Consider the following 22,604-nt stretch of genomic DNA (forward strand, 5'->3'; position numbering starts at 1 on the left):
ATGTACCCTGATACATTTATGGTAATAATAAGCGAATCAATTTAAATTAAATTATTTATTAATGTACGTAATCTACCGAATGTAACAGAATCTTAAAATACCAACGTTTCAATAAGTAGTGTGCACCTACTTAACCTAAACGTATTTTAAGATGTGTGCAAAATGCCCACCGCCTTCCTGGACACGAAGTCTAATTCATATGATTGATTTTGAGTCTACATTGGCTTTCACAGAATTGAACACCTCAATTATCTTTTGGCGAAGTTCATAGACGGTATTTGATTCCCGTGCGTACACTCTCCTTTTAATTTCGCCACGCAAAGGATGTCGAGTCGGCCATGCGAAGATTGGGACTTCGAGACGGCTTTGCGACTGGGCCGTTTCGTCCAATCCATCTGTCAGGGAACTCTTGCTCCAAATGATTTCGCAAACTTAGAGCAAACTGCGCAAACTTGCCGGAAATGAGGATTCTCTAAATTTTGCTCCGGCACTTCTTGTAGCAAAATCGTCAACACGTTTCTCGAGAATAATTTTATCTTAAATTTTATTGTAAAACCGAAATCTTGCATAAAATCTTATTTTCTTTGACAAGTGACAAGTACTAATCAAAACACGTTTACATCATAAACTGTGGCAGGTGATTGATAACCAAAGAGGAAAGTGTTCATTTGAAATACTTTAACCTTTTCTTTGTTTATCATTATGTTAGGATAACCATGTAAAGCCTAAAAAAACGGGATAAAATAAAAAAATTAAACAAATTACTTTTGATTATTTTTAAAGCATCAGATTAATTGAGGGGCTTAGTTTAGGGAAGATGTATGTAAAACATTGATTTTGTATCACCAATTTAATGTTACCCTGTATAATTGATCGGGTCTAACAGCAAGATAAGCTTCGACTTCGCCTTTGTCTCCTTTTTAGTGTCGGTATTGGTACCAGTAACACATGTCCACAATTCTTCAAGCTCGTAGTAAGCTTGTACAGCAAATTTCCAACTTGCGTAATTTTCTCGCCCGACAAGTTTATCAATATGTATATTATTATTGCCTGATTTCGACATATTTACGTGGTAACAATAACTCGATGAACATTTGACGTAACAAAAATAATTCTCCGTTCAAACTCGCCCGTCGACGTTCGCGAGATTTGAAGTGTTCACTACGACGTTTTATTCACTTACTCTTTCTGCTTACAAACCACGCTCTGCTACCATGATGGATATTTGTAAGATATCTGTGAGTTAAATAAAACGGGAACAGAAATACATAGCCCGGGCACGATCTTCTATCCAGTGGATCACTGGCCCAGTCGGCATCACAATATCCGATTATTCCTAAGCTTTCGCTTTATTTAAGCTTTTCGCGGACGTAAGTCATAATTACGTGTTGGTGAATCAAGCTCTATCAAGTCCTCTGGTATGTAGGATGTGTCATCATTGTCGCCAGAAAAATAGTCGTCACCTGAAGACGGTTCCACGTTGCTCTCTGCTTCATCTTTACAGGGTTCTTCAGGTGACTGTTCTGCTGCCGGGCTGCTGTCGGATGTACAAGGTACGTAAATGTTGTTATCACATTTTCTGAAATTTTCTAAAAATACCACATCTCTACTCTTCGTGATCTGATTCGTTTCAGGATCGAGTATTCGGTATGCCTTGGTAGATTCACAGTAGCCGACAAATATCTGTTTTCTGGACTTTGAATCCCATTTTTGACGTTTTTCTTTAGGTATCTGAACCATAACTTCGGAGCTAAAAGTTCTGAAATTTGACAGATCGGGCTTCTTACCAGACCACTTCTACATTATGAGATTACTTCAAGGAACTATGTCAAAGATGACTCAAGAGGAATAATCGGATATTGTGATGCCGACTTGGCCAGTGATCCACTGGATAGAAGATCATGCACGGACTATGTATTTCTGTCCCAGAACGGTTGCATTTCTTGGAATTCTTGTCAGCAACAAACCGTGGCACTCTCAACGGCAGAGTCAAAATACGATGGCTGCAGCGACCCAGGAAGCTCTGTGGCTGCAACAACTGCAGGCTGAACTAGGCCAAGCTGAAGATGGTGTCATGGTGCGCTTCCTATCCACTGTGACAACCAAAGTGCAATAAAATTGGCTACTACAGACTGTTACAAGCCGAAGGGCGAAGACTAAACATTCGTTTGAATTTTCTGAGAGAAAACGTTGTGAAGGCTAAAGTGAAGTTCTTGTTTGTGAACAGTTGTAATATGGTGGCCGATAATTTAACAAAGGGACTACTTTTGAAAAACATGCTTATTGTGTTGATAAAATGGGTTTGCGTTCTGCAGGGAGTGTTGGAGATTAAGAACGCAACCTTATTAGATAGATTTTATTTTTCTGTTCTTACTGACATGTGTTGTCACGTCACTTCTTGACTTACATCAATATATGAAATACGTTTATGTTTTCTGTACCCGTTTTATTTAACTCAGATATCTTACAAATATCCATAAAATTTAATGATTCCCCATACAAACTTCCACCCCCCTTTTCACCCCCTTAAAGGATGATTTCTGGGATAAAAACTACCCTATGTCTTTCCCCGGGACTCAAACTATCACTATACCAAATTTCAACTAAATCGGTTCAGCCGTTTAAGCGTGAAGAGGTAACACACACAGACAGACAGACTTTCGCATTTATAATGTTAGTATGGAGATACAAGAATTGCTCGTTTAAAAGTATAAGAAAGATAACACAAAAAGGACAAATAAAAACAATAAAAAAGTACCTTAAAGATAACACAAAAAGGACAAATAAAAACAATAAAAAAGTACCTTACTCGTACCAGTCTTGAACCCGAATCCTCTTGCACGTATTTCCACGAACATACCGCAACGCCATTACAGCATACTTACGCTCCGTGAAATTGTCTACTACAAGGATCACGGAAACACTGTTTGCATGTGTGAGTAATAGTAGAAAATAGCATGACAAAAACACTCTGTCGACATTAAAGGTGTTTATTATAATAGTTTAATATTTATGTAAAGAGTGCGCTAAAAATACTTTTAAGTATACAGATACCAAGACTATTCCACAAAAAAATAAAACCTGAAAATTTGCGAAAGTGGCGCAATCTAGCGGGGTTTAAGCTTTGAGTAACCTAGTCGAACCACCTTAAGCTATAAAACTAATGTCGAATATGATTCTATTCAGAACCAAAAATAAAATAAAAAATGGTGCGTTATAACTATGTTATATAATTTTAAAAAATAATCAAAAGACTTAAACTTGATGACCTACTTCACACATAGAATCTTTTACAGTGAGTCGGACACTTTTTTTATCAAGTATAATATTCTAAGTCCCAGATAGACCTACATACATAGATTTGATAGAAAATTACAACCAAGTTGTAAATGCGACTTAGAGCCTAACAGTAAAATTTGCATAGTAGGGGACTATAATTTACCTAATTTAAAATGGGTCTGGGCCGCACCAGGGTTCGGTTAGGGCCCAGTTACAGTCTACCCCTAGTGAAGCCTCTAAACATCTGCTTGATACAAGTAATCTCCTCGGCCTGCTACAATACAATTATCTGATCAACCAGAATAATAGAACACTAGACTTGCTATTTTCAAATATGGACTGTAACCTCTCCCCTCCAGATGTAGTTTTGAGCAATATTGATATGCACCATCCACCCTTTCAATTTAATATTAGTCTGGCACTTGCTCCCACACTGTCCTTAACGAACGTACCAAAATATAATTTTTACAAAGCTGATTACCCGAAAATCATTAACGAAATAAATAACACAAACTGGTCGGCTGAATTAAATGCATTACAAACAAATGATGCTGTTACCAAATTTTATAACATAATTAATAAAATAATTGATAGTTATGTCCCTCTCTGTAAAAATAAAAATCTTGCTTACCCCAAATGGTTCTCAAAAGCACTCATTAAAACACTCAAACGTAAGGAAAAGGTTTGGCTAAAGTGGAAGACGTACCAGTCCCTTAGGGATTATAGAGAATTCTCTCTGTTAAGGACACGCTGCAAAAATATGATGATAACGTGCCTCCGTAATTATACCGATAACACTGAAAACGCGATGAAGACTAACATTAAATCATTTTGGGCATATATTTCACCCTTAAAAAAATCTAAATCAAACTACCCTCATACCATGTCTTTGAACAATATCTCTGCCAGCACCCCAAATGATGTATGCGAACTATTTTCGACGTTTTTTAGCTCAGTATTCGAAAATAAAAGTAAATATAATATATCCGATTTCGACCACCTTCCATGTTCACCGTATGCTAATATTATCCCCGGCATACTCATACGCGGCGCAGATATCAAGCGCAAGCTCCGTCAAATGGACGCCAACAAAGGCCCAGGTCCTGATAAAATTAGCCCCTATTTTCTCAAACATACATCCCCAGCAATAATACTCCCACTTGTAATTTTGTTCAATAAATGCCTATTAGAGGGAATATATCCTGAATACTGGAAAATATCCTATGTTACTCCTATTCACAAATCCGGGTCTAAATCTCAAATAAACAACTACAGGCCTATTTCTATACAATCATGTATCCCTAAACTGCTAGAATCCCTAATCCACGATGTAATCTATCCACTGGTACAAAATAACATTATACCTCAACAACATGGTTTTATGAAACAAAAATCGACATTAACGAACCTCCTTGTATATACGAACTTTTTTTTACCTCTATGGACAAGCGGACTCAGGTTGACGTGGTCTACACAGACTTTCGTAAAGCTTTTGACAAGGTCGACTATGTCTTGCTACTGCGTAAGCTAGCGTATAATGGCATCAAAGGTAACCTACTAAGATGGTTCGCTTCGTACCTGGATAATCGCACACAAAAAATAAGCATAAAAGGCTTCGAATCTCGAGCATCCCTGGAGCCATCTGGGGTATTCCAAGGATCTATACTGGGGCCGTTGCTGTATTCCTTGTTTATTAACGACATTAATCAGTGCTTTTTGAACTGTAACTTTGCTTTGTTTGCAGACGATTTGAAAATTTACAAAGCTGTGAAAGAATAAGCGACTGCAAACTTATCCAGGATGATCTGGACCGCTTCCATGCCTACTGTCTAACCAACAAACTGTATCTAGCCTATGATAAGTGCGTACATATAACTTTTACAAAAAACAAATGTAAAATACCAACAAATTACAACATAGGAGGAGAACCTGTCCAGGGAGTTAATCATGTTAAGGATCTAGGGGTTACGTTAGATGAAAAACTTACTTTCGATCAGCACGTTCATAAAATTACAACCAAAGCATATCAAATGTTAGGTTTCGTTCTTAGGGCAGCCAAACCACAAAAAAAAATCTCATCCTACTTGTTGTTATATAACTCCTTAGTCCGCCCCTACCTTGAATATGCCTCGCAAGTTTGGAACCCCCATTACAAAAATTACAAAAACGCGATTGAAGCCGTTCAAAAACGATTCCTGAGAGCTCTATATTATAGAATGACCCATGCTCCATTGTCATACGACAAGCTCCTCGAACGTTACAAACTCAAAACTCTGACTAGCAGACGTAACACCCAGGACGCTGTTGCCTTGTTCAACATATGTAGGGGTCATTATAACTGTCCAGAACTGCTAGAAAGTATTGGTTTCCGTGCTCCTACCTATAGAACACGAACGACAGCCCTGTTCGCGTTGCCTGCTGCATCGAACAACGCTGGAGTCCGTGCTCCGCTTCGCAGAATATGTCAAATGTACAATAACAACCTGGTCTCGGTTGACATTTTTAACGAAAATCGTGCAAATTTCAAACGTAAAGTAAACTTACTGTTATGAAGCATTATGTACCTACTTCCTTAAACTGCTTCATCATATTAACGAAATAATTTTGACCCAATACAAACTTAGCCTTACATTCATCATAATAAATGTGTAGTTCTCAAATGTTATGTGATTGAATCTTGTCAGCACTGTAATTACTACTTTAATCGTCAGTGTATCATTATTAGTTTAGTACCTATCTACTATACCTACCACATATGTTATAAGTACCTCAATCCGATGACAATGCCACTTATACACTCTTGATTTATGAATCTTAGTGGGAATTGTCTCAGGATGTAGGTTGCACCTATTAATGTAAAAACCATTCTTTTCGTTTTATATTATCTTCCTGTCTGTTTTTTTTTTTCAATAAAGAAAAAATAAAATAAAATAAGTACAATGTTCTAAGTCCCAGATAGACCTGCTTACGTAGTTCTTAAAGAAAATTGTAACCAAGTATAATATTCCAAGTAGTAGATAGAACTGTATACACAACGGTGAGAAAATCGTTGTAACTTAATCTAGTGGGCTATCTGCATTTTCTCGAAAAATACCATTAAATTCAGTTATATGAAAATAAATTAAGCAATAAAATAGAATTATAATTGTGCCAAATTTCAGTTTACTACTTTTAACACAAAAAAAGTATAAAGATTCTACTTCTGATTTGCTCTCCTGTAAAGTTGTCATTTCTCAATGAGAATCATATACGTTGCTGTCGTCGATATTTGTGTTCAGGACATCACACTGAATGCACTGATACCAAATATGTCCATATTTGCGACGACATGAGCGAAAAGTAACCTAAAGCCTGTTTCGTCAAGCCACTAGTATATGCTGAGTTAAGATAATGTTCTATAAAAACCGCTTTTAAAATTATCCACCTCACACTCATCTTTCTCAGACGAAAACATTTCAATTTGAGACTGAACTTCATTAAACTCAAACAACAAGTTTTCAATTCGTTCTAAACGAAATTTCAATTCTTTAAGTTTTAAGTCACTTATTTGGTCTTGTGTACATGCATTTAAGACATAAAAGTAATTTTTGAATCGTGTTAAACGATCCTTAATCGTGCCCCGTAATTTAGTTAACTCTTTCAGTTTCTTTCCATCAGAATCAACGCCAGAAGTTACAAATATTTTAAAGGCTAACAACATAACGTAATTAATCTTCTTCTTCTTCTGCCGTGCCTTATCCCTTTATTTGGGGTCGGCCCTCCTCGTTTTACGGCGCCAAGACAGTCGGTCTTGGGTTGTCTGATTGTCTAGTTGAGCTCGTTCTAGATCGTTAGCAACGGTTGTCCACCACGTGACGCACGGTCGTCCTCTACCTCTTCTTTTATCCGGGATAGCTAGGGCCTTCTTTACAGCGTTGTTCTCGTCCCGTCGCATTACATGGCCGTACCATCGCATACGACTTTCCACCATCTTATCCACGATGGGAGCAACTTTAAAAGAGCCTCGGATATATTCATTCCGCACTCTGTCCAATCCTGTTACTCCGGCTGCCCACCGTAGCATTTTCATTTCAGTCGTGTGCATCTTTTGTTCGTGCTGCTTTTTGACGGCCCAGCACTCGGTACCGTACATCATGGCTGGTCTTACTGCCGTTTTGTAGACTTTACCCATCAGCTGAATCGGCATTTTGGTATCACATAACACACCCGTAAGGGTTCTCCATTTTAGCCAGGCTGCATTTGTCCTATGGGTAGCGTCCGCATCGATGTTGGCATCAGCGCTTAGCATCGATCCCAGATACTTAAATTTATGTACCTTCGGTAATGGCTGTCCGTCAATTGATATGGCTTTATCAGATGATGGTCCGTCTTGAAATTTGCAATGCAGGTACTCCTGTTTTGTTTCTGCTAATGCGAAGGCCATTATTCTCTAGCGCTTGTGCCCAGTCCTGCAAGGTGTTCTGCAGGTTCTTTCCGCACTTATCGGCTATAGCTATATCGTCAGCGTATAGTAAGCACCATGGGAGAGCTGATTGGATGTGCTTGGTGAGGTAGTCCATTGACAGGTTGAATAGGAGTGGGCTTAGAGCCGAGCCTTGATGCACTCCAACTTTGACTTCAAACGGCTCACTAACTCCAGCCACACTTCTCACTTGTGTACTGATGCGGTCATACATATCTTGCACCAGACAGATGTAGTGTTCTGGTATTTCTTGTGCCCTCATAGCTTGGCATACTAATCTACGCGGTATTCTGTCAAAAGCCTTCTCGAGGTCTATGAACACGATGTGAAGGTCCTGTTTGCTGGCACGGTGCTTTTCCATGAGGATTCTTACAGTTTGTATCGCATCAGTCGTGGATCTTCCTGGAGTGAAACAGTATTGATTTTCGGATATGGATATCAGTCGGTTAAGGCGGTTATTGAGGATGCGTTCCCAGATTTTAAGCGTATGGGTTGTGAGCTTGATACCCCTGCAATTTCCGCAGTCACTAACGTCACCTTTGTTTTTATAGTACGGTACTAAAAAGCTACATCGCCATGACTCGGGAATTTTGTTGGAGATTAGGATTGCATTGAAGAGTTTTGGTTAGCTATTCTATTGCAACAGGTCCCAGCATTTTCCAGAGATCTGCGGGAATGTTGTCAGAACCTACTGCCTTATGGTTCTTCATTCTGCTAACCGCTAACCTAACCTCATCTATACTGATTTTCTGTAAGGGCCCAGCTATTCTTGAAATGTCGTAAAGTGGTTGGCTCGGGAACTCTTCATTTAGTACTAGTTTTTGATAATACTGAACCCAACGATCTTTGATTTTATTATCGTCCGTTAATAAAACTCCTTTATCATCTTTGATATATTTATTGATTTTAATGTCCTGGCCTGCTTTGTGCCGATTTCTTACTAGCTTAAATATTTCTTTGTCATTTACGGCTTGTTCTAATTTTGAGTAGAAGGCTTCCCGAGGTTCTGCCCTGTTTTGTGCCACTTTACGCTTAACCGACTTTTTGGATATTTTGTATTTCTCATGATCTTTAATTAACCCTGTTTCTTGCCATTGCTTGAAGCTCTCTTTTTTGGATCTCAAATAGCCTTTAACCTCTTCAGTCCACCATGTAGGGTCTTTATTGTCACTGAGTCTACCTTTTGATATTCCTAGCGCTACTCCGGCTTCTTTTGTACAGAAATTTTCGAATTTAGACCACATATCCTCTGCGCTGGTGGTATTGTCGTCGTCCATATCCTCTGATAGTTTTATTTGGAACCTATTTATTAGATCAACCCCCTTCTCAGTGTCTAGAAGGTACCATTTGATTCTGAAAGTTTTATTTTTAGTGTGTTTTAAAGGTCTGGGCAATTTTATACAGCTCACTAAGATTCTCTGTTGGGTGGTTAATGCTTCGCCTGGTATCACCTTGCAGTCTTTAACGGTTCCGAGTAAAGTCCTATTGGTCAGTATGAAATCAATCTGTGACTGCTTTCCTCCGCTTTTATATGTAATTAGGTGTTCTGATTTCTTGTTGAAGTATGTATTCACCAAGGCTAGGTTGTGTCTTGTGCAAAAATCTAGTATTTGTGCCCCGTCTTTATTCCTAGTGCCATACCCAAATTGACCCATAATCTCTTTGTACTCAATGTGGCATTGGCCTACATGCCCATTCAGATCACCTCCAATGTATTTTACTTCTTCTAGTGGGATAGAGTTAAGTAAATCATCGAAGTCATCCCAGAATTCTTGCTTTTCGCTGTCAGTAGACCCGGTTTGCGGTGCATACACTGAGATAATGTTGAGAGGTGGCTGTTTTTCCAAAGCTAATTTCGCCGCTATTAGTCTGTCACTTCTTCTGTCAATTTTTATTATTCGCTGCTTGAGGTTCAGATCGAGTACTATCGCAACTCCATTACGAGTTGGTAGTTCCGTGATACAAAAGTTGGTAGCCATTTCCTAGCTCCTAGCTCGTAATTAACATAACGTAATTAATGAGTTAAGCAAAGTAGAATGTGCATCAAACCAGTTAAAATAAAGTAGCAGCCGCGTGCCGTGTAGACACGGTGAGACACGTCACGTGCCGTGTAAGGTGCGCTCTGATAACGCGAGCGACTCGACACGCTAAGACACGGTGCCGCGCCGTGCGATTTACACTGCACGATGTGAAGCATTTAGCTATAAAATTAAGGTACTTAAGCATTTATTTACTCTAGTAGCATTAAGCAGTGCTTGATTTTATGTAAACACTTTCAAAAAAGGCTAGCGAAGCGGAAATAATGCAACTGTTTACGAATATTAAGAGCTAAACCACGTAAAAATTATATAAGCACCGTGGTGTACATGCAAAAAAGAAATAAACTTCTAGATTAACACGACACTTAGTGCACAAAGAATATTAGTATTACACATTCGCAATTAAACTCGCCGATCAAACAAGCTTAAAGAGGGAATATTTATAGGAAATAAAAGAAAGGATTGGGCTGCTCATCTGCAATAACGCTGACTCGCCGCGATGTAGGTAACACCATTCACTCATGTCGCATAATATCCAGCCCAGCTCGTCAATGCGTCGTATGGCGGAGTTCAAATTAGGTCCGTTAAATAACGGGTTTTGGTTTAACATGTAGATGCGTCGTATGGCGCAGTTCAAATTACATCCGTTAAATAACGGGTTTTGGTTTAACATGTAGTTTCCTTCTTTATTTCTTATGTGTTCAGTCGCCACTTTTATTGATGATGAAAACTACAGATTCTTGATTATAACGGTTTATTCGGAAATTTACATGCTGAACTTATATTTCTAATTAATTTTGAGGGATGCACGTCATGCGCGCGCGCGATCGTGTTGTTGATTGTATAGGCTCTGGCGCGCCTTCAAAATCACACGATTTTGTAACTAATGCATCGATTTTTTTATACAAATTTTATTAAAAGCTGACATTCGTTCATCTCATTTTAGGTGCAACTTTGCATAAGTTTATTTAATATATTGTAAAAGATTTAAGATTTTCAAGAGTGATTCCTTATAAACACATTCTTTGGGATAATAATTACATATATTTTTTTATTAAGAGATGTGAACGCTAGCGACTAAACGGTGACTGCCTTTTCCACTGATTTGGCCCAGTGTCAATTTGTATTGGTAACCGGGTACTCCAGGTTTAACCGGTTAACCCCGGGTTAGTGGGATGGTGCAAGTGGCCCTTAGAGGTTGTATTTTTCAAAATCTATATATATAAACGTAAAAGTCCTGACTGACTGACTGTCACTTAAATCAACGCCCAGCCCAAACCGTTGGACCTAGAGAGCTGACTTTTTCACAATAGTTAGCTTTTATGACGTTAGTATCCACTAAGAAGGGGTTTTTCAAAATTCATCCCCTAAGGTGGTGAAAAAGGGGTTGAAAGTTTGTATGGAGATCATAATTTTTTTTAGTGCGGGACTTGAAACGTCGTATAAAGGCATATTATTAAAATACAAGAAAAGTGATTTCAGCGTTTTTAAAAATTCATCCCCTAAATGGGTTAAAAAAGGGTTGAAAGTTTGACTCCATTACAAATAAAGCCTGACCAGAAATATATGATCATGCGCCATGTTGCGGAATTTCATTGGAACTAATTTCTTAGACTGGCAATAATTTTAATGATAGGTTGTCACTGTTGTCAGTGTCATTGTGGCGGTTTACTTGAATAATGCTTAAGTGTTGAATATTAAATAAAAAAAGACAAAAATGCCCAAAACTACACATAGTTAGGACCGGAACATTGTTAATAATGTAAATAATAATCTGCTGAAAAAGAACAGTTCGGTAAATTAAAGTATTACGCTACGAAACATTTCCAAATTAACATCAGAGCTGACAGGTAAACAAATCAAAATGTCATTATAGTCTGGTTATTACGACTTAGTTAATGTAGTGTCATGTTATATAAGCGAGGAAACACAGTAACAAAAATGAATTTTGAGTTTGAAAAATATTTACTATGGGCTTTGGAAACTATCAATGTTTTTAATTGACAATGTAGCAGAACCTATGTAAGGTTACGGAATATATACCTAGTATCATGACCATCATCATCATCATGGTGGCTTTTTGATGATCCAATCTTGGATGTAGACGTCTTCCCTTGAATGGAGTAACATGATAGACGAAATAAATTTTCAGCTATACTTAGAGCTGAGGCTGATGGTGTGGCTAATAGGAGTCACACCATCTGGAATATTACGGCTAAATTTAATATAATTATGTAAATTTATATAAATTTGTAGGTAAATCGAAGGCATCGATTACGTGGATTACGAGAGAAAGTTGTACCTCCTGAGGTTTTATGCTGCCAAAGAAAAGCAAACCAAAAATAAAATGCAATTAGACGACATTGACCTATGTGTGATACGTAAGAAAATACATGAATTTTATACGGCAAAAAAGAAGTACCGACTATAAAAAAAGTGTGGACACCAAATAAAGGGGTTCTTATTTTGATTACGGTGAATAAGAGTATGTAAGTCAAACGAGTTGCCAATCCACATTGTTCAGACTATACTGAATTGTTGCCATATAAATAAGAATAATAGCGCCCTCTTGACAATGATCATATATTCCTGGTCAGGCTTTACTTTGAAACTTCCTAGAAAGGCATAAAGGCCTATTACAAAAAAAGTAATATTAACGTTTTTGGAAATTCAACCCCTAAGGGGTTTAAAAAGAGGATGAAAGTTTGTCTTGGGGTTCAAATTTAATAATATAAATGTTTATTAAATATAATAAAAAACAAGAAAACTCATTTCAGCGTTGTTAAAAATTCATCCCCCAAGGTGGTGAAATAGGAGTTGAAAGTTTGTATGGAGATCAAATATTTTTGTGTGTGGGACTTGAATCATTGTATAAAGGCATATTATTAGAATACAAGAAAAGTAGTTCCAGCGTTTTTAAAAATTCATTCCTTAAAAGGGTTAAAAAGGGGTTGAAAGTTTGTATAGGGTCCAAAAAATATTTAAAGCTAAGAGTTTGAAACTTCGTAAAAAGGTATTTCATTAAAAGAGAAGAAAGCTAATTTCAGCGTTTTTGAAAATTCATCCCTTAAGGTGGTGAAAAAGGGGTAAAAGTTTGTATGGAGGTCAAACATTTTTTTAAGTGCGCGACTTGAATCTTTGCATAAAGGCATGTTATTAGAATACAAGAAAAGTGATTTCAGCGTTTTTAAAAATTTATCCCCTAAAGTGGTTAAAAAGGGGTTGAAAGTTTGTCGTGGTCCTAATTTTATTTTAAGCTAGGTACTTGAAACTTCATAGAAAGATATAATATATAATTAAAAGAGAAAAAAACTTATTTCAGCATTATTGAAATATCATCCCCCAAGGTGGTAAAAATGAGGTTGAAAGTTTGTATGGAGATCAAATATTTTTTTGAGTGCGGGACTTGAATCTTTGTATAAAGTTATTAGAATACAAGAAAAGTAATTTAAGCGTTTTTAAATATTCATCCCCTAAAAGGGTTAAAAGGGGTTGAAAGTGAATCTATAACAAATGCTTTGAAACTTCTTAGAAAGGCATTGTATAAGATTCCAAAAAAGTTATTTCAACGTTCTCAAAAATTCAACCCCTAAAGAGGTTAAAAAGGGGATGTAAGTTTATATGTGGTACAAATTTTCTTTTAAGCTAGGAACTTGAAACTTGGTAAAAAGGGCATTATATTAAAATAGACGAAAACTGATTACTTACACCGTTTTTGAAAAGTTTGTATTAATAGTTTCGGGAGCGATTTTTTTTTTAATAGTGGACTTGTAAATCTTCTAAGACGACCCGACCGACCGAATCTTCGACCCGAGAGGGATTATATCGGGAACAATTTTTTAACCGACTTCAAGATTTCAAAGGAGGAGGTTCTCAATTCGGTTGTATGTTTTTTTTTTTTTATGTTTGTTACTCCATAACTTCGTCATTTCTGGACCGATTTTGAAAATTCTTTTTTTGATTGTAAGTATATACATACAGATTGGTCCCGTTTTTGTCAAAAAGCAGTTCTGATGATGGGATCTATGAGGAATCGAGGGAACTCCTCAAATGTTCAAGGCATACATATAGTGATTTTAGTATTTTCATCAAAAACTCAAGCACTTACATTTAAAAAAGTGACATTTGATGAAGTGGAACTGCTGATGATGATCAGAACGGAACTCTTCAATGACGCATAGTTCACGTTTGGCGATTTGTCCTCTTCGTTATGTTTGTTAAGCAAGTTAGATTTTCAAGAAACATTTTTGTCAAGCTCGAGTTCTGATGATGGGATCCATGAGGAATCGAGGGAACTCCTCAAATATGAAAGGCATACATATAGTGATTTTTGTATTTTTATAAACAAATCCAGCACTTCCATTTTAAAAGGTGACATTTGATGAAGTGGAACTGCTGATGATGATCAGAACGGAACCCTTTAATGACGCATAGTTCACGTTTGGCGATTTGTCCTCTTCGTTATGTTTGTTAAGCAAGTTAGGTTTTCAAGAAACATTTTTGTCAAGCTCGAGGTCTGATGATGGGATCCATGAGGAATCGAGGGAACTCCTCAAATGTGAAAGGCATACATATAGCGATTTTTGTATTTTTATCAACAAATCCAGCATTTCCATTTTAAAAAGTGACATTTGATGAAGTGGAACTGCTGATGATGATCAGAATGGAACTCTTTAATGACGCATAGTTTACGTTTGGCGATTTGTCCACTTCTTTATGTTTGTTAAGCAACTTAAGTTTTTAAGACATATTTTTGTCAAGCTCGAGTTCTGATGATGAGACCCACGAGGAACCGAGGGAACTCCTCAAATGTGAAAGGCTTACATATAGTGATTTTTGTATTTTCATCAACAAATCCAGCATTTACATTTAAAAAAGTGACATTTGATGAAGTGGAACTGCTGATGATGATCAGAATGGAACTATTCAATGACACATAGTTCACGTTTGGCGATTTGTTCTCTTCCTTATGGACCCAAACTCAAACTTGGACCCGGACTTGGACCCGGACCCGGGTCTGAACATGGACCCCAACTCGGACCCGGACCCGGACCGAACTCTGACCCAAACCTGGACCCGGACAGCCGGACACGGACCCGGACTCGGATCCGGACCCAGACCCGGACCCGGAAATGCTACTAGAAAAGTGGGTTAGGTGGGTGGGTGGGTTTTGAACTGCGATTCTCACAGAACAGAACTGCTATCAGAAAATTAGGTTAGGTTAGGTTAGAGCTGTGACCCTTACAGAAACGAAATGCTACCAGAAAAGTAGGTTAGGTTAGGTTAGAACTGCGACCCTTACAAAAACGAAATGCTACTAGAAAAGTGGGTCGGTTTACCTCCTTTTCTACATAATTAGGCAAAAGATGCTGTCTTTTTCATTTCATTGTCTGGAATCTAAGAATGCTTTCAGCGGCATCCCCCATTGAAGTCGGTTTTTTTATTCTTAAAAATTATTTCAGTTAGGGTCTTGAAACTTCGTAGTTTGTGAAAGACAAATTTCATGCGGTGTATAATTATTAACAAATGATTAACCGTCCCTACTGATATCTTTTGCTGCATAATGTTCTATATTATGCTCATGTAGAATATATAACCACCAACATACAAATCCACGCGTACGAAGTCGCGGGCATCAGCTAGTATTTTCATATTTCTTGTTCACATATACGTACTAATTACTGATCAAACCTGTTTTCTGCCAATAATGTACTTTTAGTAGTTTAACAAATGATAGACCTGCGAATAGGGAATTCGCCCGGCAAATAGTTGTTCAGAAGTGAAACGTTGTCTGCAAATCCATTACCTGCTAAGTCGGCTAATCATTAGGTACGAGCCAAAAATAACAAAATGTTGATTACCTACATGTAGTCTGCAATGTAGTTTCCAAGCGAAACATTTTATTAAAACACATTATGCACATCCATATTTGTCCGCTCAATAGTATTATTGAATAAAGGCACTTCCAGGAAATCCAGTAAAACCTAAAATTTTATTATCTTATTAGAGCATGGCTGCAAAATTTTGACGTTGACACTGATAATATTATCGTAACGTAGTGGCACTACCCAACTAACATTAGGCACTAATTATAAGGGTTAAAAGAGATCTACATAAGCGTTTGTTGACTCCAGAGGTTCCATTGACGTTCTAAAAATAGGAGTTATAGCCGGCTATAACTCCGTAATACCCCCGGATTGGGCACATATTTTTATCACCTTAGGTAGCAAAACGGCGCTACAACAGTTATAGGATGCAGTAAGAGGTAGAAGAGAGAGATAATTATTTTAGTTCACTGATGCCGGCGTTATCTGCGAATTTATGATAGCGTAATTAATTACACTGTCAATAACTATATGTATTACTAACAAAATGCTAAAGGGCCTCTGATCCATTGCATTTTTTTATTTGTGGTCCACCGCATTTAATTTTCGAAAAATTACGCAATATACGTGAAGTCCTGTTTTAAATACCTATAGCAAAACTAACATTCGGTCAATATTGAGTAAAAATATCGATTTTAATTAAGTATTTACGTTTGTAGGACGGGGAGGTGAGGGCGAAGCGAAGATAAAAGTCGGTGTTACGTTAGGCGCGTGTATTTCCAACTTGGAGGTTTTACAATACTAGCACTCGCTTGCCGAGCAAGGCCTAGCAGAGGTAGGCGCAAGCTTGACTAGAGAGTTTTCTACGGCAGAGACACTACAACACGTCAGCAATGGTGAAGGTGTCAAGCGTGCAGTACCGAGAACCTACTCGTATTTCTCCTCAAATAATCATCGGCCGTGGGCCGAGGGTCATATTTCTACGTTGAACAGTCATTAGCGAGATCTATCTCGATCACTGCGCTATCTATTGGTGGGCGCCGTAACTAGTATCCATAGTGGATTGGTATCGGTGCGGCGGCTGCGCTGCCCCGCGCGTTATGTGTTTTACGATACTAGTAGCGCCATCTGTTGGCGTGGGGTGGTAGGGGCGTTACACGTTCTAATTTATAGTTTTTGTTTTGCATATTGCTTCATCGGTCATCTTAACCTCGTAAGACCCACCATATAAAGTCTTTCAATTTTTAATTTGAACCTTATTCTAAAAGTAAATTGGAACGAATTTCGTTTGTTTTACAACGCAGTAAAACGCTAGAAATGCTACTCTATTTGTTTAATCAAAAGGTTCAAATTAGATTGCAATTAATATGTACATTTTAATGTACATTTAGACTTACGAGGTTAACATGGCGCTATAGGCTTAGGTTGTAACTTGTAAGTACGACTCTAATAACAGTATAAGATGTACTAAGTTATTGAGTAACGCTCGTCTGCGATTACATGATCTACAATAGTTATCGCCAGTTTAGAACCTTAAGTGAAAATTGCAGCTGCTTATTACTCATATAGATGTCAAGGTTTTAGAATTCACTTTGAGCTATAACACTTTATAGCGGCCAAAACAGCTAACTGTGGATCTTAAAGCTATAAGATGGACTTTCGAGTAGTCAAAATACTTATTTTCAAATTTCATTCGAAAATAGACTTGAAATCAGTAGGTATCGATTATTTCCGACTACTCGCCTTCGATTTCGAACGCACGAATCTCAAAAATTGCCCCACTGTTTCTATTATATTATAACGAAACTGTATCTATTTCAGAAACAAACAAGCGGTATGGGGAAACATTGCCACAATTGTGGGCACTGAAAAATGTAAATTGTGAGAACTGCAAAAAGAAAATCACATTAAGATCTTCATCTGCAACGAAGGTGAACAGTCGCTGCATCGAAATTCGAATGCGACTCACTTATAATATTATCGTACGATTTTAATTACTGCGAGATCTGTGGTTTAGAAACAATCTATTTCACAGAACGCAAAAAGCGAATAGAAAGGGCTAGCTTGAAGTCAAAAGAATTTAAAGAAAAGGTTCGGGCCAGTACTTCAACTATAGAAGATTTGGAAGAAAATGATAAAATTCTCTAGTTTAGACTTAGAAACCATAGTGAACAGTGAGATATCAAAAAAATATGAGTCATCTATAGATTCATCGGAAATAATAATAGAATCGCAATTCGCTAATCAAAAAGTTAATAGTGTGAGTTCAGATTAATGAGATTCTTCAGTTGTCATAATTTTAGGATTTCTCACTGTTTACCATAGTTTTGATGTCTAAATTATTTAATTCGTTATTTTCTTTTGAATCTTCTATAGTTAAAGTACTCGCCAGAAACTTTTCTTTAAATTCTTTTGACTTAAACCATTCTTTTGCATACAGGGCGCCTCCGGCGCCCATCACACTAAAAGACATTCAGCGCGCCTAGCGCGCCTTTAGATACAGGGCGCCTGCGACGCCGTTCACGCTTAAAGGTCGGGCGAAGCCCGGTATTCAGCGCGCTTTGCGCGCTCTTGCATACAGGGCGCCTGCGGCGCCCATCACACTAGAACTACACGAACACTAAAAGGTCGGGCGGAGCCACTAGTATTTACTAGCACCCAGAAGAAAAGGATGAGTATAGTTTTTTTTGTTCTTATTTACTGACAATTTGGTTTGACCAACTATATATAGATTAACGGAAATTAATAATATAATGTATTTTTATTATATATTTCTAACACGAAAACAAATATAAAGGTTTTTAGTTTAAATATTTATAGTTGTTGTTTTTGACATTTATATTTATAGTACAGATGTAGACATGTAGTGCATAATTGTTTTCTATCGTATTTTCTCGGAAACGTTCGTATTTCTCATGCTACTTCAGGCAACCTCAGTACTTTTAGTACCGAGACTGACTGAAATAGCAAGACGTACGTTTCCGTGAAAATACGATGGAAAATAATTATGCAATAGGTACATCTGTAGTTCGTAAACCGGCTTATTTAATGAATTCATTTCTTTGAGTGTATGTTTAATTAATAACTGTAGATTGTACCATCTATGCAGCCATGACAATGGCGGTCAACCCGTGAATGGTCGGATCAAAAAGCAGTAAACTAATCGCTTTTTAGCGATAAGATCGCCTGTTGTTCGACCTCTTCTCTTCGGTATTCTTTGTTTGTAATGTTTTCTGTAATTTGGTGTGCAATAAAGAGTATTTGTATTGTATTGTATTGTAAACTAGTGGCCCACTACTCACGGGTCGATGCGAAAACCAGTAAACTGTTGGCCACCAGTGAGTGCATGGCTAATAAGGTGTTGCCGTATTTAGAGGTGAAATTGAACACATTAATGTATAGTTACGCTCTTCTAGAGCCCAAAATTTGGTAGCGAGTTAGACAAAGATAACATACCCTAAGAAAATAAACACGCTATTTTTTTTGGTGCGGAGCATTAAGTAATTCGGGAGCGACCATAGTCCGAGTTCAGTCTTGATTTTTAAGAGGTTGTTTTGTGAAATAAATGATATGTTAGATCCCTTTTAATTTTAACACCAATTGTAAAATGACTGTGACAAAACTATTGCAAATAGGTTATTTATTTTATTTTAAATAAATCGTTAACGCCAAAGAGTATTCTTCGGTATATAATGTTGTCTTTAAATTGTTTGCCGCCATTGCCTCGATATAAAGTCTGTACATTTTGTGCCCCATATGCCACGACTTGATACTTATATTAGGTATATGGGTTGTTTACGTGCATTTTGTTTCTTGGCGAATGACACTTTTCATTAGGGTATGAATCGAATAATTTTCTGAAATTTTTCAGTTAAATGAATACAATCCGAAAAAAAGTTTCACATGCATCGTGGTTTCCTAAAAACACAATTTTTTTTTTAACCGGTAATTATCGTACTGCGTACAATTAAGCGAAAAAAATCGATAATCAATCACTAGCGGTCGTATGGTGACTTTTAAAAATACGTATTATTTATTAGTTTCATGCGAAAATAATATTGACCAATTTTCGTGTGCGATTATTTTCGACTACTCGCTTTTAATTTCTATCGCTCTAAACTCAAAAGTCGGCCCTAAGAACCAACACCTTACAAAAAAGGTAGGAACCGACACCTTACAATATTATTTTGCAAAATAAAATTTTAAGAATAAACTTGCATAATCAGATTATTCGATAACCAAATATGTATGAGTTTGAAATGGGTTGGGCCGGTGTCACTGTAAACACAAACTAAGTACTAGGTTAGGTGTATCTACGGAACAAAGTTTACCTCAAGTTAGCTTCGTGCTTGCTGTACAATCCGATAACTGGAAATAAGCCGAATGCTTGCCCGATTATCAAAATTGGTCTCAACGAATCTTGTAAGGTTACTGCTTTGGTCGTCACGGGTGTTTTCGCCACATGAACTTTGTTTTCTTAAAATAATAAACATACTTTAACTTGCGCCATATAATATTTATGCAATAGTACATTACTACAGAGTCCGTGTCCGTGAAGTAAGGGATGTTCCGGATGTTATGAGGTCGGCAACCCCTTTTCACGCCGAGGTATGTATAGTGCTTTTCTCAAGCATACAATGAAATAAATAAAAGCAAACTCCACGAAATCAAAGTATTATTTATAGTAAAACTAAAAGTACACACAAAATTTAAGTAACACGTAGGTGTATTTTACACGTGTCGTGTATTTTTATCGGGTCCATATTGGGTTGCATTCAAGTTTAAGTCATATCTTTGATACGCATAACAACTTGTGTCATAATCATCATTGCGCATACAAATGCAAAAGTCATATTATATTGTGTCATACATTTTAATATTTATAATATTTGATGACATACTCAGCAGTTGTCATATATTTTTTGTGAATATAGGTTTTAATTATAATGAATCAAATGTCACACCAGCTTATAATGGTTTTACGTACTTACAACGTTTTGTAGCATAATAATTATCAACCATAATGGTTTAAGGCATACTTAGTTATTGATAGCTGTATACAGGGTGGCTAAAAAATAAGTTCATTCCCGTTGCCAGGGAGGTTTTGGGATTATACTGAGCAATTTTTACTACTACTTATATTTTAACCCTCCCATAGAAAATGGACCAGCCAAAATGTATGAAACAGACAATTTTTTTTTTCGCGGTTTCGGTGTTGGTCCCATAGTAAAAGTTGCTCAGTATAATCCCAAAACCTCCCTGGCAACGGGAATGCACTTATTTTATGGCCACCATCTATACACATTCCTCCATAACGTTTTTTAGCCTCTCAACAACTCTAGAAAAACCTTTTCACGCGGGGCTCCTATTTCTGCGTAGTTTGTCCTTCGGACATCTAAAGAAACCTAACGAACCTAATCTACGTACTATTTAAATAAATCTATATGTATGATTATTGATTAGTTTGTTTTATAAAACCGTTACTCCTACTCCTACCGTTACTACTCCTAGCTCCTACTCTCCTTCGATCTCCTCTTTTATACGGTCTTTGTGTGGTTATGATTATGACTAAAGTAATATTTGCTTCATGGGTTCCTCACAACCATACATATTTATTAACATTATGACTACTAAATATATAACTATTTTTTTATGTCTATATTAATACTATGCACTGCAATACTTCGATCGAAAAACAATTATGGATATCAAGCAGATGACTTAAAATTTTTAGCGAATAAAATTAATGACCAGTGAACTTATTTCTGGGCGACCATCTCACCCCGGCCAGCAAGTTATTACTCAAGCGAACACGGGAGCTCAAGAAAGACAATACCATACCACCACACCACCACCACCACCGCATACCTATGGATTCGAGACTGGAAAATCCTCGCTCGGAAAACTGAAACTTCCAAAGTCATGGTGATTGATGGGAAATTTGACTTTTACAAGATTAAGTCACTGTTCATAGTGTTAATTTTCGTTGTTACTGGTAAAAAAACTGTTAATTTAATTATACCTACTTTGCCATATAAATTGTTCATATTCGCAACCTGCATCGCCAATGAAACCGTTTTTTATATATAAGTAAATGTGGATATTTATCGTTTTACTCACAACGCCAATCCTACTTTTTGCATATCTCCTAACTATACAAAGTCGTGTATTTTTTAATTTGTTTAATGTGTGTCAGTATAAAACTAATAGTTTCGTAGGTTATTACCAAAACTTAAGGGGACTACGTACAAAGACACAGTTTTTATTCTCACGTCGCATTATCAAATTATGATTTTATCTGCATAACTGAAAGTTGGTTAAATGCAAACTTCTATGATAGGGAATTATTCGATAACAGGTACATTGTTTATCGTTGCGATAGATCAGCTGGCGAGAGTGGTGCGGAGCGGGGCGGGGGAGTGGCCGTGAGTGGCTGTCGCCGTGCGCCGCGAGTACTTGTCTTGCCGACGCAGCGGGACTGGCCCTGCCCCTCTCCTGCATCCTCCGAGTACATATGGATAGCATTACCGTTATCGAAACACGGCGTTCAAGGACAAACGTACCTCAATATTTGTTGTGTTTATATTCCGCACGGACCACTTTATAGGAACGCGTTAGAAAACTTTTTTGAAATTTGTAGTCAGTTAATAATTGACAATCCTAATGACGTCTTCCTCATAACAGGCGATTTTAATATATCTGAAGCGCAATGGGTCAAGGCTGATTGTTCAAATTTGGGCCTTGGTAGGACTAATACTTTACCCTTACAGTTGCTAAGTGAATTTTTATCTTTTTCAGGTTTAGACCAATACAAGTTACAACAATTGCAGTAATATTAATCAGCGTATTAATTAGACCTCGTTTTTGGCAATAGAAATTGCACAGTTATACCTAGTAATGACCTCTTAACACCTGAAGATTTGCATCACAAGGCCCTACAAATTGAATTACATCTAGTTTACACACGTCCCCTCAAACCAGCTTCGACTTTTGTATATC

At 37.3% G+C, this 22,604-nt stretch overlaps 1 protein-coding gene across 3 annotated transcripts in view; it reads right to left on the bottom strand.

Annotated features, from left to right (window-relative positions):
- LOC134754869 (gustatory receptor for sugar taste 64f-like) overlaps positions 1-22,604 on the bottom strand; it is an 81,889-nt gene that overhangs the window by 36,899 nt on the left and 22,386 nt on the right. For 2 of the 3 annotated variants that reach the window (XM_063691319.1, XM_063691318.1), the window contains exons 2-3: positions 19,937-20,081; positions 15,646-15,764 (exon numbers count right to left, since the gene is read on the bottom strand). In XM_063691319.1, the coding sequence (XP_063547389.1) occupies positions 15,646-15,764; positions 19,937-20,081 (264 nt within the window). The remainder of the gene's footprint in view (positions 1-15,645; positions 15,765-19,936; positions 20,082-22,604) is intronic. The other variant, XM_063691320.1, reaches the window with a different exon arrangement.

This window comes from Cydia strobilella, chromosome Z, assembly GCF_947568885.1.
Source record: "Cydia strobilella chromosome Z, ilCydStro3.1, whole genome shotgun sequence".
Taxonomy (NCBI): domain Eukaryota; kingdom Metazoa; phylum Arthropoda; class Insecta; order Lepidoptera; family Tortricidae; genus Cydia; species Cydia strobilella.